General features: G+C 48.4%; 1 protein-coding gene across 4 annotated transcripts in view; it reads right to left on the bottom strand.

Moving 5' to 3' along the window:
- The window catches only part of CEP290 (centrosomal protein 290), a 1,516,454-nt gene that overhangs the window by 1,046,349 nt on the left and 445,758 nt on the right, over positions 1-24,347 (bottom strand). For all 4 annotated transcript variants that reach the window (XM_085653911.1, XM_085653913.1, XM_085653912.1 and 1 more), the window contains exon 25: positions 17,783-17,956. In XM_085653911.1, coding sequence (XP_085510037.1) covers positions 17,783-17,956 — 174 coding nt within the window. The remainder of the gene's footprint in view (positions 1-17,782; positions 17,957-24,347) is intronic.

Raw genomic sequence — 24,347 nt, 5'->3', positions numbered from 1 at the left:
ACGCGGATGATATTACACTGTATATCCGGAATCCGCAGGAGAACTTGAACCCAATTCTGAGAGAATTTATAGTGTTTAGCAAAATGTCCGGAATTAGCATCAACTGGGGTAAATCGTGTATATTTCCATTGACGCTGGCAACTCACAGATTTTCACTCGATGATCCCCTGGAGTGGTGTGATGAGGACCTGCGCTATCTGGGGGTTCGAGTGACAAGAGACAGAGACGAACTAATGCGACAAAACTATGGCACCGCAATAATGCGAATAGCGGACTGCGTGACCCGATGGATCGCCCTGCGACTGTCGATGGCGGGACGGGTGTCTCTGATTAAAATGGTGATCCTGCCTCAACTACTTTACCTATACCTTAACATTCCTTTTTATCCGGGGAAACACTTCTTTACAACGCTCAGGGCAGAGTTGAGACAACTGACTTGGGAGGGCCGACAACCTCGGCTGCACTGGAACGTACTCACGAGACGATACTCGCGGGGAGGGTTTGGTGTACCTGATTTTGAAATATATTACTTTAGCACACAGGCTCATTACGCTTGGTACTGGGTGATGCAACCCAGGTATATGCCGCAGGTAGCGGCAGAACACTGGCTGGTACATCCGATACCCTTAGATGGCGCGCTTTTTGCACCGGTGACACCTAGGGATAGGAGACCAACAACAGTTACTTGCACAATCAGCGCTTGGCGTGGGATTGAGCGCCTCATGGGAGCTCCCATGCAATATGCGACCTCTTTACCTCTTACGTACCATCCGAATATGCCTCTGTTACAAGAGAAGCTGTTTCATCAGTTCAAAGACCGAGCACATATAGCGACATGGGGGAATTTATATCACGAGGGGAAGTTCCGCTCAGCAGAACAGATGTTACAAGGCCTACAGCAGACCCCAATGGATAGGTTTCTATATGTCAGACTGAGACAAGGAATACGTAAACTCACTCCGAATTTCCCAGAGGAACCACAGGCACTAGCCCCACTGCAAGTAATGCTTAAATGCAAAACAGCCACACGACTTGTCTCCTTAATCTATAGAACAGTGCACACACAGAGGGAACAGGCTGATCCAATCTCAAGGGCACGTTGGGATCAAGAACTGGGCATGACGCTATTGGATGAACAGTGGGACTATTGTTGCCTACAAACTGAAAGAGTGGCAGCCAGCAGTAGACTCCGTATGATACATTATAAATACTTACATAGACTACACTATACGCCGGCTAAGATGTATCGATTGCACCTACGAGATACGGACCGTTGTGCCAGATGTAGAGCGCCTGAAGCGGATTTTTTACATCTAGCGTGGGAGTGCCCTGGGGTGAATGAATACTGGTGCCAAGTCTTTGAAGCATTGACCCATATGACACATACACCCATCGACCCCACGCCACTGACGGCACTACTTGGGTATGTCAAACCGATACAGACGGTGCATCGGAAGTATGTTGCACTGGTGCTCTTAATGGCAAAGAGGAGGGTGGCCTGTCGGTGGGGTAGAGGGAGAGCCCCAAAATTCAAGTCGATTGCTGATCTTGTGACATGCCAGGAGCAATTTGCGCTGTATTCGGAACTCTTGCCTAGGGCCTCCAGACCACGGAATATATGGGCCCCATTGACGTGCTATCTGCTTGAACATCCACTAGAAGATATCGATCCGGAGCACGAAAGAAATACACATTAGGGGGAAGGAAATATGAAAGTTGGGACAGAAGGTTGCTCATATTGTACAATTAGAATATAACTAAGTAGTGACTTGCTAGGATGCCACAAGTTGTCAGATATGGCAGGGGTTTAATCAAAGGACTATTGGAAGCCGGTACTAGACTATGCTAACGGAAGGTGAATACATGGGGGGGGGAGGCTAGAAGCAGAAAAGACCCTACCTGATCTTCAATGTTTACCACTGAGTTACGACAAGGACTAGATGCAATGGGATGCTATGCTATTGATATTGTCTGAATAATATGCGACACAATTGTTGATGATACTGTTTGTATAAAACTAATACAAAGATGTTTAAAACAAAAAAAATACATACAAATGCCAACTACATAGGGAGAGGGAAGATAACAGCATGAGAAAAGTAACTATCATGGTAGGGGCAGTCGGAGGGGTAACATCAAACCCAGAAAACCAGCCTGAGACATCCATAGAGGGTCTGGAAAAAAGTAGCAATACTGGGAGCAACCCCAAAGCAATAGCCGAGTCCTCCCATGAAGGAGGAAGCAACTGGAATGGAAGTAATTGGAGTGAAGGAGGAAAGCAAACAGCAAGGACCAGCAAACTAGACTTGTGTGCAACTCCGAAAATTGCGTCATGCCTTAACTCAAAATCCATAACCTCCTTCATATCTATAAAGACACCGGTATACAAACAGGCACTGAGAATTGAAGCCCAGATACATAGGATAATTGCAGACGAAGCTAACGACCTGGAAGATCTAGAAAATTCATGGTTAAAGCACCTAAGCCCTACATTGAGCACCGGAGGTCAACAAAACCTCAAAGCAAAATGCAGGGAAGCAAACCGTCCTGAGGAACAATCGGGACAAGGAAGGTACAGCAACGATACCTACCCAGAATACTGACCAATCAGAATACAGCAATTGCCTGCCTAATCCAGAACAGCATATAGGTATTAATCAAATACTGCAGCAAGAGAAAGTACCCAGCGTCTCTACAATCCACCCGAAGCTTCTTATGTCCGTAATAGAAATGCTTCAATCATCAGCAAAAGCACTGAATTGGCAATCGGATAAACTTGACACCCAAATAGATCTAATGAACATTATAGCGCTCCATATAGCAGGGATAGACACTAAATTGGACAGACTTAACAAGCTAATAACAGCAGCACAATCAAGATATACGTTAGAACCAAGTCCCTACGCCTGCGGCCCAATCATTAACAAGCTAAGCCTCCTCCCATCCCTCTTAGAACACATATTAGCACTTAGACAGCTAAGTACATCATGTTCTAAGTCCAAAGAAGCCGAAAGTAAAACACAACCAGCTTCCTTTAAACAGGTGGATCAGAAAGAAGAGGACAAGAAAAAACAAAAAACGTCAGCAGAGAAAAAAGCAGGCGCCTTGCTAAATTCTCCTATTTCACCTAAACCAATTAAATTAACAAGAAGACAAAAGAAACGTTGTTGTTACCTGTTGGAAACAACTGACTGGTGATGATTCGAAAAATAAAAGATGAAAAGCATACAACGTACAAGTGACGGAGTCTGAGCTGCAGTGTAAAGGGTCAGGGGGAGAGATGGGGGAGAGAGATAGAGCGAAAGAGGGAGAGAGAGAGAGAGAGATAATATACATATTTCTATCTCACATATCATCGCCTGATCTTCTGTATGGTGCAGGTACTTTCTTGGGGACCTGGGTCAGACTTCTTGGTTGCACTTTTTTTTTCTTTTTGCAGAGTTTTATATAGCGCGAACTTGACCCGAATAGGGTATCAGAACGCTTTACATAGCACCAGTTATGTTACATGAGGACACACATTCATTTTTCTTAGGCATGGGGAGGTGATTTGCCCAGAATCACAAAATGTTCAGCGTCGCAGAGACTCAAACCTAGCTACCCAGATTCGAGGTCGACCGCCCTAGCTGTTAGCCCAACTCCTCTAACTTCCTTCTCTTCAGTGAGCGCCTCCGTTACAGTCTTCAGACGATGCCTTATATACCTTCAAAGTTCTCCATGTGAGGGCGGTTTCTTTTACTGCTCTTGTTGTTCTCTAGCGATGCTCTTCAGCATTCATTGTTATCACTCTCTTTTTTCCAATATTCTATCATTGGAGGTCTGTTTTTTCTAATTCTTTTTCTCAGGATAGGTTCCTTGACGTTCGGTGGGTGCTTTTTCTTCGTTTTCTGTGTTGCGGTGGCTGAGCACGCTATGTATGCTCCACCCATTTGTTTTTGGTCTGGCCTCTGTGGACTCTTGCCCTTGGTGCCTTTGCATTCCCCAATCTTTGGCTGCTTTCCCTTTGGGCTGCCTCTTTTCCTGGTTCTATACTGTGTTCGTACTGTCTTATACATTTATACTCCATATGGTCTACCATACTCCTTCTTGGAGATTGCTCCTCTTGGCGAGTAACTTGCTATTGCGCATCTTTTGGAGGTCCGTTCGCAGCCTCTCCACTGAGGAGGGTTTTGCTTGGGAATTTGATTCTAAGATGAGGAATCTGCGGCTAAATGTCTATCAGATGGACAAGTTACTTACCTTCGGGTAATGCCTTATCTGGTCTAGCTGCAGATTCCTTATCGACCCACCCATCCTCCCTGCTCTGCGAAGTGAGGGCTCCGCTGTCTCCTGGATTCCCTCTTTGCATTCTACTTATGTTATTTTGTTGGAAAGTGGATTATTAGTAGTGGTAACTATATCTCCACCACTGGCAATAAGACAACTAAAACAGTCTAAGGCTCAGAATAGGTCTAAGAAAATTATTCCCATGCTCAACCGTTGGTAGCTTGGCTGCGAGCGGGCAGGCTTAACTTTAGAGACGAGTATGTAAAGCATTTAAAAACACAAATTTAGCAATTAATTAAGACAAAACACACAATACAAATCCAACACCAATTTATTATTTTTATTAAAATAGTTTCATTTTTAAATTGACACCAAAATTTAAAAATCCAATGTAGGGAACCTGAGATGTTATTTTTTTTAAAGAATAAACACTTTCTAGCACTTAAGTCACCTTATGGAGTTTATTCCCAAAGTTACTCTACACTTTTCCAAACTTCTGGAACTTCTTCATGAAGTTCCTCTTGAGAGTCCAAAACACAATCCAAGGGTCTGGAAGCTCATGGTCCTGTAAAGCTTGGGACCACAATTCCCACAATGCACCTGGACAAAACCCTTAAAAGTCCACTGGATGCACTCCAGGCAGGAGACTCTTGGTGGAGTTGATGCAGGTGTGCTCTTTAAACCTGTAGCTTGTAGGGAGCCTGTGAGAAGTTGGCCTGATATGTAGTGCTCACTATTCTAGTGATCACTGTGTATCATTCCAAACGACCCTTATTGATGATTGGTTGTAAGTCAACCTTTTAGACCAGCTATCCTAGTAGCGTGGATACGAGCAGTCTTAGGCTAAACTCTAGAGGGCGTGTTAAGCCAGCTGTTTACCATCACATATACCCCTTGAACACCAAGTGAAAGGACACCACACAAGTTGTTATGAAAATAAAGGATATTTATTTATAACAAGACTACCCTGGCTCTTTATGAGTCAGGGAGCTAAGCACACTACAAAACTCTTAGGAAAATACTTCAGTTGCACAATTTACACAAATGCCCGAGGGGCACGAGAAACCATCTACACTAACAGTGAAATGCGAATGGTTAGAGTCTGGAGATACTGATTCCGGAGTGATCCGATCAGTGGGACTAAACGAAAAAGGAACTGGACACTTGTAGAGCGAACCTGCGATGGAGCACCGAGATGCTCGAGTTACCTAGCCCGGAGGCTGCGGCTGCGTGAAGTTCGTCAAGATGTCGGGAGTCCTCGTGTAGTCTCAGGAGCCTGAAAGAAGAAGTTGCTGGCAGGCGACCAGTGACGATGTTCAGAGCGATCCAAGCCTGGATCGGTGGTGAAGGAAAACCTGAAAGCAGAGGGGACTCAGTTCTCAACCGCTAGCCAGCGATCGGGTGGGTACCAGGAGGGTACCGGCTGAAGTCACCTCGACCAGGTGAGTGGGTGACGTCGGACTCGGCTGTTCCTCGGACCAGGAGGCGCGGCGGCGACCAGGATGGAGGGCGAGCTGTCCCACGAAGGTGTCTGCTGTCGATGATGCTGGGCCCAGGAAGGGGCAGCGGATCTTGGCAGTGGCCACCCAGGCGGGGGAGTCAAGATGGCGTCGGGAGTGGACCAGGAGGGTCCGTGGTACTCCTCTGTTGAAGGGGAGCAAGAGCCAGTCTGGAGCAACCAGACTAGTGCTGAAACAATCGTGGTGCGTCGTGAAGAGGGCCACAAGCCGGTCGGCAAGTGGTCGAACAACGCGGTGAACAACAAGGAGCGGAAGGGCCCCCACGCAGATCTCGGGGATGCTGGGGAGGCAGACTTCGATGCGGGAGCTGCTCAGGGTTAGGGCTTCTCAAACCCTAGGTGCACTCACTCGAGGGTCCCTCGGTGGGCGTGCTAGATAAGCGTTGTGCAGGTTCTGAAGATAGCCGGTCCCGCAGGTCTCGTCACACCTACGACTCTCAGCTGAGCTGATGAGGGAGGTAAAAGGTCAGAGATGGCAGGGACTCGGGTCTCGTCGAGCTGGGCAGTCTTGATCCGTAGGAGAGACTTACAGCAAACCGCAAGCGCTTAGGTGGTGCCTGCTGGTGCAGGGTGGCTACTCCTTAGCCACAAGGGAGAGTCTTCAGAAATAGTCAAGAGTTCCTTTCGTGGAAAGTGGTTCGTGATTCGGAGTTATCCGATTATCTGATTATCCAATTTGGGAAGGGGACTCGCTCCTACCTTTATTCTAAGAGAAAGGGGCTGGCCCGTGACTAGGTTCTACCTATGGGTGGAGCCAGGAGGGGGGTGGTTACACCCCCATCCTTTGTCCGGCTTCGCGCCAGCTCAGGGGCTGGTGCGCCCCCGAAACTGGTTTGAGCCGGGCTATGCACAGTGAGCACCGGGGTGCCACTTGCAGTCACCTTCCTTTCAGCCCTGCCTACCTGGGATACACAAACCCTGTCTGGGACGGTGCTAACACCGCCCTCGACAGGAAACCCTTTGTCCAAGCTCCCCTTGCTGGAAGGTCCCCCAGCAGCAGGAGGTCAGACTTGTGTCTGGTGGCAGCATCCATTTTGTGATGCTGAGGCTTGAGTCAACTTTAACCGGGGTTCAAGGTTACTTCCATGTCGTGTCCCTCTAAAAGGGGGGAATGCTAACCCCGTCACCAGGACTGGCGAGGGGTTCGTATTCCCATTCGTATGACACCTTACTCGACATGTATAGGTGATGCGATGCCAAAGTTAGCAAATAACCGCAAAGATTATAATGCCTTAAAAGTAGTTGGCCCGCGTCACCATGGAACGGCTATTAGGGCTTGGTTCCGCAAGCCGTCGACGGGCTCAGCTCGCGCCAGAGCACCGTCCCACATGATTCCCTGCACTCTGCCTTCAGGATTGATAAGGCCTGCTATAGGAGTGACTGATAGGAATCCATGTGTCCATTTTTAGGGTTTAGGTGTAGGAATACTACACCTACAGCAACGGGTGATTACACCACGTGGCCCCAGCTGTCGTGCAGCCAGTTGTGTCAGATTTGGGCGGCCATTCCAGGGGGGGCATAATACATGCTTCAGCCCCTGGTAGGCCCTGGGTACACCGATGCCCTGGATACCTGTGGTATGCTGAGACAGGGACTGACAAGGTGGCCCAGTTCCAATTAGTGGATGCACCTAACGTACATGTGTGTTAATTTCGAGAGAGAACAGCTAGGCTGTGGGTCTGATTGGCAGGCCCACAGCCGGAGAAAGTCGTAAACCAATGAAGCAAAAGCAAAAAATCTGGGTGATCATAGGATTGCAGACCCTACTCTCCTACATGACCCCCCCCCAAACTTTGGGACAATAAGCTAACCTTGACCAGGTGAGTCTTCTTGCTCTAAGTGGAAATACCTGGAGAGCCCATCTGCATTGCCATGATCAGTGCCAGGTCTATGCTCCACTGTGAAGTCCATCCCCTGTAGGGAAATGGACCACCTAAGTAGTTTGGGGTTTTCACCCTTCATTTGATTTAGCCACAAGAGGGGCTTATGGTCGGTCTGAATCTTGAAGTGAGTGCCAAACAAGTATGGCCTCAACTTCTTCAGGGCCCAAACCACAGCAAAGGCCTCCCTCTCAATAGCTGACCAATTCTTCTCTCTGGGGGTCAGCCTCCTGCTAATAAAAGCTATGGGCTGGTCATGACCATCAAAATTCAGTTGCGATAGAACAGCTCCCACACCCAGCTCCGAAGCGTCTGTTTGGACAATGAATGGTTTGGAGTAGTCTGGACTCTTTAGGATAGGTGCTGTGCACATGGCCCGCTTTAGGTCATCGAACGCCTTCTGACAGCTTGCTGTCCACTGAACTTTTTTTGGCATCTTTTTACTTGTCAGGTCGTTTAGCGGGGTCACAATGGATCCATAATTTCTGACAAATTTCCGGTAATAACCAGTCAGGCCCAAGAAAGCTCGAACCTGAGTCTGGGTGGTTGGAGGAGCCCAGTCCTGGATGGCCTGTATTTTGCTCTCCAATGGTTGAACCTGGCCTCCACCTACAAGGTGGCCCAGGTATACAACCTGTGTCTGCCCTATCTGGCACTTGGTGGCCTTGATAGTGAGGCCTGCCTTCTGCAGGGCCTCTAACACTTTCCTCAGGTGGACCAGGTGATCCTCCCAGGTGGAGCTAAAGACAGCGATATCGTCCAGATACGCCGCACAGAAGTCGTCCAACCCAGTGAGAACTCGATTCACCAGCCTTTGGAAGGTGGCAGGTGCATTTTTCAAACCAAAGGGCATTACCACGAACTGATAATGCCCACCCGGGGTAGAAAATGCTGTTTTGGGCTTGGCCTCCTCAGCTAACCTGATTTGCCAATACCCAGCTGTCAGGTCAAACGTACTTAAGTAGTTGGCCGAGGCCAACCGGTCGATAAGTTCGTCTGCTCTTGGTATCGGGTGGGCGTCGGTCTTAGTGACCGCATTGAGACCCCTGTAGTCCACGCAAAACCTCATCTCTTTCTTACCGCCCTGGGTGTGAGGTTTCGGCACGAGCACTACGGGACTAGCCCAGGGGCTGTCCGAGGGTTCAATGACTCCCAGCTCCAACATTTTCTGCACCTCTGTCTTGATGCAGTCTCTGACATGATCAGGTTGCCGATAGATTTTACTCTTTACGGGCAGACTGTCCCCAGTGTCGACCTCGTGGGTACACCACTTGGTCTGACTGGGTGTCAGAGAGAACATATGTCGAAAGGATTGAAGAACCTGTTTACAATCCTCTTGTTGATGTCCAGAGAGGCTGCCACAAAAGACAACACCATCTACTGATCCATCGTCAGGGTTCTGAGAGAGCAGGTCCGGGAGAGGGTCACTCTCCTCCTCCTGTCCCTCATCTGTGGCCATGAGCAAGCCCATGCCCTCCCTGTCGACATATGCCTTGAGCCTGTTTACGTGGAGCCCCCTGTGGGGGCTCCGGGGGAGTTCCCAGGTCTACCAGGTAGGTGACCTCTCCCTTTTGCTCAATTATCGTGTGGGGCCCAGACCATTTGTCTTTGAGTGCTGCTGGGGCCACTGGCTCCAGCACCCACACCTTCTGTCCAGGCTGATACACAGTCAGGACAGCCTTTTGGTCGTGCCAAGCTTTCTGTAATTCTTGGCTCGCCTCAAGGTTTTTAGACGCCTTTTCCATGTACTCCGCCATCCGCGAGCGGAGACCGAGCACATAGTCCACAATGTTTGATGCCGGCTTTCTGAGAGGTCTCTCCCATCCTTCCTTTACCAAACAAAGGGGTCCCCTTACAGGATGTCCGAACAGAAGCTCAAAAGGGCTGTAGCCAACCCCCTTCTGCGGGACCTCTGTAGGCGAACAAGAGGCAGGGTATCAGGACATCCCATCTCCGCCGAAGCTTTTCAGGTAGTCCGTGAATCATCCCTTTTAGGGTCCGGTTGAATCTCTCAACCAGCCCATTGCATTGTGGGTGATAGGGTGTGGTGAACTTGTAGTTGACACCACATTCCTTCCACATAGCAGTCAGATATCCCGACATGAAGTTTGCACCTCTGTCTGAGACGACCTCCTTAGGGAAGCCCACTCTGGAGAACACTCCAAGTAGGGCCCGTGCCACCACAGGTGCCGTAGTGGTCCTAAGGGGAATAGCTTCAGGATACCTGGTGGCGTGGTCCACCACCACCAGTATAAACTTGTGCCCTGATGCTGTCTGGGGTTCCATTGGTCCGACAATGTCGATCCCCACTCGTTCAAAGGGTACCCCCACCACTGGTAGTGGTATGAGGGGGGCCTTTGTCGTGCCACCTGACTTACCACTGGCTTGGCAAGTGACACAGGAGCGGCAAAACTCCTTCGTATCTTCGGACATGTGGGGCCAGTGAAAGTGTGGAACAATTCTGTCCCAAGTCTTATTCTGGCCTAAGTGACCTGCAAGGGGAATCTCGTGGGCCAAGGTGAGAAGGAAACCTCTCAGAGACAAGGGGATGACCAGCCTCCTGGTCGCACCAGGTTTGGGGTCTCTTGCCTCAGAGTACAGGAGTCCATCGTCCCAGTACACTTTGTGGGTACCCGTGGCGTTCCCTGCAGCCTCAGCAGCGGCCTGCTGTCTGAGGGGTTCAAGTGAGGGGCAGTCTAACTGTGCCTTCCCCAGGTCTTCCCTGGAGGGTCCCCCTGAGCCCAGAAACTCAACCTGACCAGGTTCAAGCTCTTGCGGCTCAGTTTCCCTCAGTTCTTTAAGGTCAGCCTCCTCGGAGACTTGATCCACGACCTGGGGCAAGGGGGAAGGCGAAGCCTTACCCTTACTGCTCCTTTTCTTGGAAGGTGTCTGGTCCGTTCTTCCAGGATCCAGCACCTGTTCAGTGGGGCATCTTTTGGCCTGTGACCTGGTCACAGCAAGGACATGTGCTGGCAAACCTAACATTTCCATGTGAGTCCTTTGCTCCACTTCTGACCATTGTGACGTTTCCAAATCATTGCCCAACAGACATTCTACGGGGAGGTCTGAACTAACCACAAACTTTTTCGGGCCACTTACCCCTCCCCAGGAGAAATCAACAACTGCCATACTGTGATTGGTAGTGACGTTGCTGGCATTGGTCACTAGGTAACTGGTACCTAGCATGATCTGTCCAGGGTCCACGAAGTTAGGCGTCACCATGGTGACACTGGCACACGTGTCCCTGTAGGCCTGGGCCACTCTTCCATTTATCAAAGGGGTCTGTCTGTATTTGCCCAAAGTATTGGGACTGGCATCAGGGGACATATCCATATCCCCTGTACAGACAAGGACGGCCTGAGTGAGCGTGCCGACTAAGTCGTCACTCCCCTCGGTTCCCAAGGTTAACCCAACTAATGCCTTGGGAGGCGCACTACCACTGCTGACTGTACTAGGGGGCGCAGGTGCCTTAGGGGCTGCAGTGGTAGGAGTTTGCCCTCCTTTCTTGGTGCACTCACTAAACCAGTGAGTCTTACTTTTACAGTATTGGCACCACCTTTTGGACTGGCCTTCTTGAGTCTTCTTCTTCTGTGAAGCCTGACCCCCACCCTCTTTGGTTTGTTGGGGACCTGTCGAAGACTTCTGGTCATTTTGTTCGTTCTTGTTACCCTTTTGGTCTGCTTTCTTCTGACCACCCTGGTTCTGATTCTGGTTCTGCTTGACCCTTGTTCTGACCCATCTGTCTGCCTTCTTTCCCAATTCTTGGGGAGAGGTCAGATCCGAGTCGACAAGGTGCTGATGCAACAATTGGTTCTGACAGTTGTTTAAAATCTGTTCTCGCATGATAAGATTGTACAATCCTGTGTAATCAGTAACCTTGCTACCCAGTAACCAGCCTTCCAAAGCCTTAGTGGCACAATCAACAAAGTCAGTCCAATCCCGAGACTGAATTTTCTGGGTGTCCCGGAACAGCACCCGGTACTGTTCCGTGGTTAAGCCGAACCCATCAATCAGTGTGTTCTTCAGGACTTGGTAGTTGTTAGCATCCTCAGCTCTTGTAGTGAGGAGCTTGTCCCTTCCTTTACCTTCAAAGGAAAGCCACAGTATAGCTGCCCACTGACTTGGGGGGACGCACTGGACAGTGCAGGCCCTCTCCAAGGCAGTTATCCACTTGTGGATGTCGTCCCCTTGTTTAAAGGGGGGCACTATTTTACTCAGGTGTCTAGTGTCTATACCCCTGTCTTTCTCTCTATTGAGAACGCTGCCACCAGTGGGATCTAACCCACTTAATTTCTGCTCTCGGGCTAAGGCAAGTCTTTCTTTGGCGAGGGCAAGTTCTTCCCGCTCGATCCTCAGATTGACCTCCCGCATCTTCGCTTCATGCTCCCTCCTCTGAGGGGAAGTCATTCCTCTCTGAGAAGGTGCCTGAGAGACATGTGTATGAACCGATCTGCCAGAGCCTCTGGAGAGAGACCTAGCTCGTCCGTTCCCAGGGTTAAGCCTGCTTGAGCGTGGGCCCGGGGCTCCCCCAGTTCCATTCTCATGCCTGCTTAAGTTGGTCCTTGTAAGCCTGCCGACTACCACTGGACCTTTGTCTGCCACGTCTCCCGATAACTCGTCCTCGTCCTCCTCCTCTGTGTGGAGGTCGAGGTCTGGGTCACCGAGGGTTCCCTCTAAGGGAGGCATGTTCCCATCTGCACTGGGGGGACCTGGGTTAGAGGACCTCCTAGCATCGTACGCCTCTAAGAGACCTATCAGTATTGCGATGGTAGGGTTAGAACCCTGGTTTAGCTTCCTGGAGGCACACAGTTGTCTCATCTCCTTGAAGCTAAGAGTTGCATACCGTGACACGACCTGTGGAGGGTCACTGACCACTAGGGGAGTCCCTGCAGACTCTCCGTGGACCGACATGCTTTTCTAGTGAGGTGTAAGTATTGCACCTACCTACACTATGGGTTTACCTACTGATCCCTTGCTAAGAGTTGTAGTCAGGGTGTGCTAAGCCCTGTTACACTACAACAGCCGGTTCAGTAGAACTCGGAGTATTCTAAGTTAAGTTATATGTACCTGGGTACTTATGTGATCTTTCACTGCGATATTCTTAGGATACGTGTGTGGTAAAACAACAGCAAGCTCAAATCCCAACCGCTGCTCACCAATGTGAGAAGTTGGCCTGATATGTAGTGCTCACTATTCTAGTGATCACTGTGTATCATTCCAAACGACCCTTATTGATGATTGGTTGTAAGTCAACCTTTTAGACCAGCTATCCTAGTAGCGTGGATACGAGCAGTCTTAGGCTAAACTCTAGAGGGCGTGTTAAGCCAGCTGTTTACCATCACATATACCCCTTGAACACCAAGTGAAAGGACACCACACAAGTTGTTATGAAAATAAAGGATATTTATTTATAACAAGACTACCCTGGCTCTTTATGAGTCAGGGAGCTAAGCACACTACAAAACTCTTAGGAAAATACTTCAGTTGCACAATTTACACAAATGCCCGAGGGGCACGAGAAACCATCTACACTAACAGTGAAATGCGAATGGTTAGAGTCTGGAGATACTGATTCCGGAGTGATCCGATCAGTGGGACTAAACGAAAAAGGAACTGGACACTTGTAGAGCGAACCTGCGATGGAGCACCGAGATGCTCGAGTTACCTAGCCCGGAGGCTGCGGCTGCGTGAAGTTCGTCAAGATGTCGGGAGTCCTCGTGTAGTCTCAGGAGCCTGAAAGAAGAAGTTGCTGGCAGGCGACCAGTGACGATGTTCAGAGCGATCCAAGCCTGGATCGGTGGTGAAGGAAAACCTGAAAGCAGAGGGGACTCAGTTCTCAACCGCTAGCCAGCGATCGGGTGGGTACCAGGAGGGTACCGGCTGAAGTCACCTCGACCAGGTGAGTGGGTGACGTCGGACTCGGCTGTTCCTCGGACCAGGAGGCGCGGCGGCGACCAGGATGGAGGGCGAGCTGTCCCACGAAGGTGTCTGCTGTCGATGATGCTGGGCCCAGGAAGGGGCAGCGGATCTTGGCAGTGGCCACCCAGGCGGGGGAGTCAAGATGGCGTCGGGAGTGGACCAGGAGGGTCCGTGGTACTCCTCTGTTGAAGGGGAGCAAGAGCCAGTCTGGAGCAACCAGACTAGTGCTGAAACAATCGTGGTGCGTCGTGAAGAGGGCCACAAGCCGGTCGGCAAGTGGTCGAACAACGCGGTGAACAACAAGGAGCGGAAGGGCCCCCACGCAGATCTCGGGGATGCTGGGGAGGCAGACTTCGATGCGGGAGCTGCTCAGGGTTAGGGCTTCTCAAACCCTAGGTGCACTCACTCGAGGGTCCCTCGGTGGGCGTGCTAGATAAGCGTTGTGCAGGTTCTGAAGATAGCCGGTCCCGCAGGTCTCGTCACACCTACGACTCTCAGCTGAGCTGATGAGGGAGGTAAAAGGTCAGAGATGGCAGGGACTCGGGTCTCGTCGAGCTGGGCAGTCTTGATCCGTAGGAGAGACTTACAGCAAACCGCAAGCGCTTAGGTGGTGCCTGCTGGTGCAGGGTGGCTACTCCTTAGCCACAAGGGAGAGTCTTCAGAAATAGTCAAGAGTTCCTTTCGTGGAAAGTGGTTCGTGATTCGGAGTTATCCGATTATCTGATTATCCAATTTGGGAAGGGGACTCGCTCCTACCTTTATTCTAAGAGAAAGGGGCTGGCCCGTGACTAGGTTCTACCTATGGGTGGAGCCAGGAGGGGGGTGGTTACACCCCCATCCTTTGTCCGGCTTCGCGCCAGCTCAGGGGCTGGTGCGCCCCCGAAACTGGTTTGAGCCGGGCTATGCACAGTGAGCACCGGGGTGCCACTTGCAGTCACCTTCCTTTCAGCCCTGCCTACCTGGGATACACAAACCCTGTCTGGGACGGTGCTAACACCGCCCTCGACAGGAAACCCTTTGTCCAAGCTCCCCTTGCTGGAAGGTCCCCCAGCAGCAGGAGGTCAGACTTGTGTCTGGTGGCAGCATCCATTTTGTGATGCTGAGGCTTGAGTCAACTTTAACCGGGGTTCAAGGTTACTTCCATGTCGTGTCCCTCTAAAAGGGGGGAATGCTAACCCCGTCACCAGGACTGGCGAGGGGTTCGTATTCCCATTCGTATGACACCTTACTCGACATGTATAGGTGATGCGATGCCAAAGTTAGCAAATAACCGCAAAGATTATAATGCCTTAAAAGTAGTTGGCCCGCGTCACCATGGAACGGCTATTAGGGCTTGGTTCCGCAAGCCGTCGACGGGCTCAGCTCGCGCCAGAGCACCGTCCCACATGATTCCCTGCACTCTGCCTTCAGGATTGATAAGGCCTGCTATAGGAGTGACTGATAGGAATCCATGTGTCCATTTTTAGGGTTTAGGTGTAGGAATACTACACCTACAGCAACGGGTGATTACACCACGTGGCCCCAGCTGTCGTGCAGCCAGTTGTGTCAGATTTGGGCGGCCATTCCAGGGGGGGCATAATACATGCTTCAGCCCCTGGTAGGCCCTGGGTACACCGATGCCCTGGATACCTGTGGTATGCTGAGACAGGGACTGACAAGGTGGCCCAGTTCCAATTAGTGGATGCACCTAACGTACATGTGTGTTAATTTCGAGAGAGAACAGCTAGGCTGTGGGTCTGATTGGCAGGCCCACAGCCGGAGAAAGTCGTAAACCAATGAAGCAAAAGCAAAAAATCTGGGTGATCATAGGATTGCAGACCCTACTCTCCTACAGAGCCCACTCCTTATTCCTCTTGAAACAAGGTACATCCAAAGGGCTTTAGTTCCACATAATGCAGCAGGTGCAGTCAGTGAGAATGCATGGCCTGATGGTGCAAATCAAGTTTCCAGCTTTGCAAAACTTCTCTCAGTTTTAAGCAGCAGAGCTAAGAGACTCTGCTCCCTCAGATACTTATTCTCTGTATCCAAGCAGGAGGGCACTCCGTTCCAATGAGGTGCAGGGAAACACCCCAGATCATGAAGATTTCCTCCAAAGTGTGGCACAATGGTATCCCAGAGAGCACTATTCTATTAGCTAGCTAAACCAAACCCAAGGATGGATCATCTCCATAGTCTCCCTCCCCGGACATCTGCACATTCCTTCCTTAAGCCTGCCATCTGGTTGGGTTCAGAGGGGATGGGTGGGGATGGGTGGAGATGGACATGGCTTCTTCTGCCTGCCCCCTTCTTCCTTTGAAGCTCATGGTTTACGACGACTCTCCCTAGCTCTGGCATTTCTGTTCCGTAGAACATTCTCCTCTCAGATGGCTCCTTACCCCAGGTGCCACTTATCACTTCATCAAAGCAGTCTGGATAATCCACTTAACTGACCAATCAGGGCAGACCACTGAAAAGCTAAATTGTGGCTTAGAGCCCCCCCCCCCTCCCAAACCCTGGGACACCTAGGGGAGACTCTGGGCATATCTAAACGCCAAAATATTGTAGTTTATCAATTTTTAATTGCACCAAAGACCAAAGTCGAGTTTGGGCAAAATTTGCATTTAAAAGCATTTTTGCAACAAAGGGCTGCTTTTAAAATGACCTCAGGCTCTCAACAGTGCAACTGAAGAAAGGGCTGCTAGCCTATGAACTGTCATGCCCTAATATATACTAGAGACTTAAAGGTAGTTTTAATACTCCTTCCCAATTATGTACTAGGGCCTTGTAGGGGAGGTCATGTCAATCATAAGGGTACCCTAACCCATAGTGTATCCTAGTGTATGTAGGTGTTTTCACTGTATTCCTAGTGTGTTTTCATCAAAGCACTGGCCCTGGGCCTGGTTAGGCAGAGCCAAAGACAGTCAGTCAGTCAGTCCATTACCACCAGTACCACTTAGCAAGAAAATGGGGGTGCCCAGGGCACAGGATAACTTTGAACATTGTTTAATTCTGTGATTGTTGATATAAGTCTTTTGCCCCTTTTGGCACACTGTCTCCAGAAGCTGTTTATCTACGTGGCTCTGCATTGTTAGTGCGGAAATAGTCACAAAAGAACTGGACGTCGGTGCATCGGGAAAGAGCTTATATGGACTCCGTTGATGTCACCTCCAGGAGACAACGTCGCTAAGAAATTGCTCGATGCCATTTGTCGACACAGAGGTACTGCTGGGAAAATGTCCAGATTCAGTCTGGCGCCTGGGGAGGATTCTAAGATAAGGATGCTGCACCTAGATCCTGTGTCTACCATATAAGGCATTGCCGACGGTAAGTAACTTGTTCATTTATTTGCCTAACTGGCAGCAGGTCGAAGTTGCCAGAGGCAAACTACATTGTTCAACAACTGTCCAACATTATTCCACTGCTGTAAACCAACTACATTCAACGATCATGCTTTAGATGGCTTCTAGAATGTGTTCTTTATCATGGTTAAATAATGGAAAGTGGATCACAAATCGCCTGGGCCCCACTGATATTAGGCCATACGGTCTATATCTCTGCACTGGCAATCTCTTCACTCGGGTTCAGGTTTCACTCAAAGGACGAAGAGGCCTTTAACGTACAGCTAGAGAGGTATCACTAAGACTACTGCTCTGTGACTAGAATATGCAAGTAGGCCCAGATGCATTGTGCACTCGCCATATGTCATCCAACAGTGCCCAGTCTAGGGCAATTTGCCATTACAAATGCATAGCGCTCTTTATGGAGTATGGGGCAATGTGATCAAAAACAGCTTTTAAAATACCCAGTATCATCTTGATGTTACATGTCAGATTCATCTAAAATATCACTACAAAGAAGAGGCCATATACGTATTATATAAGTTGCATAGAAAATAATACTTTTAATCACGGCTTGAGGGATGAAAACAGCAAATCTATAAGCAGGTGGTAGAAAAGGTATTTTTTATTATAAGGCACACTTAGGAAGTGCACACCTAACCCTGAGAACTGCGGAACACTGTACACAGCAATAGGGTACTAAGGCAACATGTGAGAACAGAGACACCCATGTATGTAAACTTTACACTGTGAATTGAGAGTTCCATGAAATACAAAAGGAAGCGACAGCTGTGCCCACTAAAGAAACCATGCATAGTTTACCAGATTAGCCCACCAGCACACTCCCTTTTTTCGAGGTGTGAAAAATCATTGCATCTTACCTCAAGATGCTCCAGATTAGTTGTTCTTTGAACAAGTAAATTATCCTTTTGCAACATGTCCCTGTATTTGGCGGTCAGCTCGTTGTAGTGTTTGTTGGCCAATTCCAGCTCTGAAAGTTGAACGCTGTCATCTAACGCTTTCTGAAGTGCTGCAATTTTGAAGGCTGCCATGTCCTATGAAAACACGTTACATAGTTTATTTTACAGTTTTTCTCACTACACGTTTACATATACTATATTTAAAAAGGAGTTTGATTAAAAAAATGAATAATTACAGTGGAACAGGTTTTAGAATATTTTGGTGTTCCATTGCAACAGTAACTAAATGAATATACAGTACGAATGTTTTGTACATTTAAAATTGAATGATATATTGTTTACTATAAAGGCATGTTTGTTATGAATAATAGTTTGATACACGATGTGCTCCATTTCCTATAGTCATTTATTACAAGTCGCAAGCTGTCGCCCAAAGGCATCAGAGCGCTAGAATTACCAGCACCAAAAAAGACTGAGAAAGAGGGAGGGAGAGAAGACTCATAAGAAGTTAAGGATTAGCAGAGCAAATGTTATTTTAAGCTTTTTCTTTAAAGTGTTAAAGATCTACCAAATATCGAAAAGGAGGCCATTCCATGGATTTGGACCCAGAATCCTAAAGCAGGCCTTGTTGTAACGTGAGACTTCAGCATGAACATTTAAGAGATCCAGGACCTCATTACGAGTTGCCTCTTAATTGCCTCTTCGGAATTAACAGAACCACTGGAACACTGCAGATCTCTTTACTTTCACATGTTGCTGTGGACTGCTTGGAACAGCCGCAATTTCAGTGGGAAACTCTGGGGCACGCGAGGATTTTATTAGGATCCCATTGTAATTCCTCATCTTTCAGTGGACTGGCAGGGACTAATTACCAGTAGTAACCTGGGTGTCGGTAACGTCAGAGGTGGAGAAATATCAGCCCATTTGCAGGGCAACTCATTATGAGGGCTGTAGTGGGGATTCATAAAAAACTTTGTGCCAGTGCGATGCAAAAGGCGTGCTGCAGCAGTCACGGTACTTTGATTTGAATCCATTGTTTAATGGGAGCCAACGGAGCGAGCAATCAGATGGTGATGTCAGATCCTCTGTAATTTCATAAGGTGTTCCTCAGGAAGCCAGAGGTATAATTCCTTGCTACCCTTTAACCAGGTTAACATAAAAGAGAAAATTACTAACACAGTCTTCTTCTGGGACGAAAAGGCAGTATCTGCTTCAGAGGGCGAAGAAACAAAAAGCAGGTGGTTCTTACCTTCTGATAGTGATGGGCAAAGGTAGGCTCTTGATCAAATAACCCTCCCCCCCCACTCAAGATGCTTTACTTTAGAAACAGGAGCAATAAGGTCCTAGAAGGAGATCAGCCGCAACCTATCGCCAGCCAGAGCAGTCCCCACATATTATCAGGACAGCTTCAGGAAATTAGAGGAAATACAGTCCATGAAGTACAAGCTCTTGTCAGAGGACAGACTGTCAAACATAAGAAGGACATGTGTATCATCTGCATATGACCGAGCCAGGAACACAAATCTCCTGATCAGTTCTTCCTAAATATGATAATTTACCTGAAATTACACCCTTCTGATGCGGTTACGTACAATTAAAATGCAAACTCTTCATCGTTATTAGCCTTTTCCCAATTAGCTCTGAGAGTTGTGCGAGTAGATGGCGGCAAGAGGAGGAGAAAAGGTACACACCAGATAATTAAGACCAGTCCATGTTTGTAATCCCAAAAATTTCATAATGAGACACACCATTACCAGGAGCAACACACAAAATACTCGACCAATAATTCCAATGTAATATCCAAAGGATGCGGTAGGAGTGTGTCCATACCAAAAAGGCTGTCCTTTGAGATTTACGGGATAGTGTTTCTGCAGAAGTAGCTAGACAGAGAAGGGTGATGGCGGATGTTAGGCCTAATTAGGGATCTGTATGACTGCACTATATTAGACACTGTGTAAAACATATTTGTACTCCTAAGTGGAAGGTAGAGACAAAAAATATATGAGTACACTGCCCTCCTCAGCCCTTCGCTATGACCAGTACAATTGTAACCTACAAAGACATACCAGAAAATTAAATACACAGGTTGCAGCGTATTAAACCAAAGCGCAGTACAAAGGGGATGAGGTGATTGGGCAATAACCCGTGTATTATAATGATTTAGGGTGTTTTATCACAGCAAATTTTCATTAAAAAATGTAGCGGACACTGACGCCTAGAACACAATAAAGCGCAATAGTACAATCCCAAATGAGATCTGGGCCCTAGTAGTTGTCAGGCTAATCCCTGTCCCACACGCCTTTGTGCAACGTGTTCAGGGTTAATCTGCATTCACTGGTAGCCACATAAGGTAATGCAAACAATTATATCATACTCACGAGTTCCCTTTTGACTCTTCAAGCTTGCATTCAAAGTGTCTATGATGCCGCAGCACTTTGAGCAGTGAATCTCCCAGGGCTACAAATGCCCAATGTAAGTCTTACCCGCTCTGGCAGTGTGACAGTTTTCAGCAGTGCAGCGGGCACCCTCTCCTCGGGCTATCCCAAGTCTGAGTTCTCTATGGCGAAGTCGAGATGCTCGCAATGGGCGCTACACCACCTGGCAGCGCAGGCTCTTCCTGTCGATCAGCACTGCCGGTCGGTTTCCAGCAATTGGAGCTGCTCCCACTCGGCAAATACAAAATGTAAGTTGTGCTTCACCTAGCAAAATGTGGGGTGGGGGGGAGGTGAGGTGTTTTGTCTCCGACTGGAGCTTTGGCGATGGTGGGCAGTCCTCAGCAGCATCCTGAGATCCTCGGGGAAACAGTCAGGTGCAGGTGGTGGACTAGACTAGCAGATCACACCAGTAATACTTTTGTCTGGGCCATGGCCTGAACAGCTGGCCACATTGATACCCGTAGACCCTTCAGGTGTATGGAGTTGCCGCACAGTTTATCAGATGCAGACTCTTCTGGGCTGGGATCACAGATTCCATCTCCTGGCATACTGGGGATAGCAGACTGTTCCTGCACACAATGACCCAATCAGTGTGCATATTTCTCCAACGCTTTCTTCTTCTTCACAGGGCACACTGGTCTTGGCAAGTAGGCAGGCAATGGTGCTTCAGGCTCCAGGGCAGGTGGTCTTGGTGTGCCTGGGTGATGGTCCCTCACCCAGCAGGGAGACTAGCAGGCCTTTGCCACTAGTCCTAGTCACAGGCAGAAGACTTATAGAGCATCACCTCCTCACAGACTCCATCTGGCTAATTACCCACTTTTGGGGACTCAACCTGCCCTTCTTAGTCTTTTTCCAGACCTCAAATGTAATTAAGTGTCTGAGTCTTTGAAGTTTTTGTTGGGGTTCTGCTTCATTTAAAGTAGGCACTTCTCCTTTTCATCTTACTTCATGAATGAGGTCTGTCACAGTTGACAACTCCGAAGCTGATTGTCCACAGCATAATTCACGGGAGAGGACAGAGTTTACACCTGGATGTCAGCAACAACTGACTATAGAAGGAAGTGGTGGCACTTATATGCAGCTTTTTGTTACTTCCAGAGGTGTGACGGAGCTGCTACTGAGTCAGCTGACGTCACCTACAGAGTGCAGGACCTCAATCAGGAGTTTGTAAAGTGCGGCCACTCACCTGTGAGGGTCTCAATGCGCTGAGAGGTGAGGGGGCTGCTGGTCCGTCTGGGCATGGAGGTTCAGTGAAAGAGCCAGGTCTTGAGATCTTTCCTGATTTGGGTCAGTGACAGGGATTGCCTGAGGGGGAGGGCCATAGTGTTCCAGGTCTTGGCGGTGAGGTAAGAGAAGGATCTTCCTCTGGTACTGGTCTTGTGCATCTGTGGGACGGTGGCCAGGGTAAGTTGGGCGGAGCAAAGCAAAGCTGTCTGGCAGGTACGTGGAATGAGAGACTGTGGTTCAGATATGCTGGTCCTGTGTCGTGGAGCTCTTTGTAGGCATGTGTGAGGAGCTTGAAGGTAATTCTCTTGTTGACTGGGAGCCAGTGGAGTTGTCGGTGGTGTTATGTTATGCTGTGGAGATGTCAAGGACCAGTTTGGCTGCAGCATTTTGTAAGTTCTGAAGTTTTCTGAGTGGTTTGTGGGTGACACCGGCATAGAGTGAGTTGTTGTAGGCAAGTCTACTTGTGATGAGTGTGTGGGTGACCGTCTTTCTGGATTCTGTAGGGATCCCTCTGAAGGTCTTTTGAAGCAGGAAGAGCATGTGGAAGCAGGATGAGGAAAATTTTTCAGGTGGTTCACTGTGATCGTGGAGTCCAGTATGATGCCAATGTTATGCACGTGGTCCTTGGGATGGGTTCCCAGTGCGGCAGGTGACCCGGAGTTGTCAAGGCGGAGGGTTGGGTTCCAGGATGAGTACTTCGGTCTTTTCCAAGTTGAGCTTGATTCAGCCGTCTTTCATCCAGGTGGCAAATGACTTTATCCCGCTGTGAAAGTGGCCCTTTCTCCAGCGTATATCAAAATATAAAGTTTCTCTATATATTTAAGACCAGTTCTGTGTAAATACTATTTTTCTGTGTAAATAATTCTTATACTTGTGTAAATCTGTATAGATATATATATATATATCACAGCAACTCGCGATATTCACCCGCTTGCGCGTGGAAATCACCAGCGTAGACCAACTTATGCAGCATTATTATTTTATTTCCTCTGTGTCAGGACGCGTTTCGGCCGTCCAAGCGGCCTTGATCATATATATATATATATATATATACACATATAGATAGGTCAATTTAAGAGTGTTAATTTCTTTATTGTAGGTTTCCTTTTTGCCCCAGTCCTGACGAGGCCCAAAATATATGGGCTGAAACGCGTCGACCCCACAATTTGGAGAAGCCCTGCAAAAGTTTAAATGAATTGAAAAATAAACTATTGCACATCCCTATTGAGATAGAGGGCTAAAAAGTGTTCCTCGACTACGTATCATTTTTTTCTAGGATTATCTTCGCTTTTGTACGGATAGCTATTATTAATCATTGTTTGGAATTTTTTACGCATTCGTATTATAAAATAAGGGTAACAAGGAATGATGTTTCTGTTTAGATACATGTATTGTTTTTGTTTGTATATATCCGGAAGTTACTTTCTTTTCGATTCATTCCGCTGCATCACTGTTACTTTCTCATTGTTTCTTTGCCCAGATGTGGGTGGAGTAATAGGGTATACCGCCTTCATAACATAGTGAAAGTTGATTTTGGCGGCTGTGGGTTCATTGATGAGGGAAAGGATCAGCTGAGTGTCGTCGGCATAGGAGACGATGTTGAGTGAGTGGTTTCAGGCTATGGCCGCAAGTGGGCCATGTGGACATTTAAGAGGGTGGGGCTCAGGAAGGAGCCCTGGGGCACTTTACAGCTGATCTCTCTAGGTTCTAAGAGGAACGGAGGCAGTCTGATTTGCTTTGTTTGGTTCGTAAGGGAGGAATGGATCCAGTCCAGGGCATGGTCATGGATGCAGCGTCATGGAGTCTTGTGATTAGCGTGCAGAGGGAAACGGTATTGAAGGTGGCTGAGAGGTCCAGTTAAATGAGGGCTGCAGTTTCGCCCCGGTTGAGGAGGGAGTCAATGTTGTCCGTGGCGGCGAGAAGTATGATGTTGGTGCTGTGGTTACTTTAAAAGCTGGATTGGGAGATGTCCAGAATGAGGTTCTCTTTGATGAACTCGGAGAGTTGGGCGTTGATGGCCTTCTCAATGACCGTGGCTGGGAAGGGGAGGAGGGAGATGGGTCTGAAGTTCCTGAGGTCTGTCAATTCGGTGGATGGCTTATTTAGCAGAAGGTTGATCTCAGTGAGTTTCCAGTGGCCAGGGAAGGTGGCGGTTTCAATGGATCAGTTGATGGTGCGGCGAAGCTCTGGGGCAATTCTGGTTGCTGCTCTATGGAAGATGTGATACGGGCATGGGTCCGATGGGGCTCCGGAGTGGATGCCCTTCATGGTATTGAGTGTGTCGTCTGTGGTAAGCTGAGTCCAGTTGAGCAGGGTCTGTTGGGGTGCGGCGAGGTTGCATGTGGTAGTGACCATGCAGAAAGCTTTTCTGGTTCAGTCTGGTGTAGTTAGAAATATCCATCAGAATGAACATATTAAACTGGATGGGAGCCAAGACATATCTTCATTAGAGACACTATTAAATTGGAAATAAATCTTAAACTTTACTTTGAGATAAACAAGATTTTGGCTTTGATTATGATTAGATTAGATTATGATAGAAAGCTGTATCACGATGCAATACCAATCATAGTTATGCTCATTTCACCCACTCTGAGGGAATATACCATAATTTGTATGTGACTAGATCTAAAATGTTACAGATTATGGTACAGCAGAACAAGTTACTTATCTTCAAAAACGCTCTTTCTGGTAGAGCCTCTTTCTCACAGATTCCTCACCTACCCTTCCATACTCCCCGCCCTCGCAGTCCTTCCAAAGGCTTCTTTTTGCACAATGCGTAGTAGATCTTGATGTAGAGTACGATTTTGCGGTAGATGGTCCTTTCTTGACAGCCTCTCCTTTTGTTGCTCCAGCAAACACCA

Source organism: Triturus cristatus, chromosome 4_1 (genome assembly GCF_964204655.1).
Source record: "Triturus cristatus chromosome 4_1, aTriCri1.1, whole genome shotgun sequence".
Classification (NCBI taxonomy): domain Eukaryota; kingdom Metazoa; phylum Chordata; class Amphibia; order Caudata; family Salamandridae; genus Triturus; species Triturus cristatus.
The sequence above is the reverse complement of the archived record's forward strand: the minus strand, read 5'-3'. Positions and strand labels throughout refer to the sequence as shown.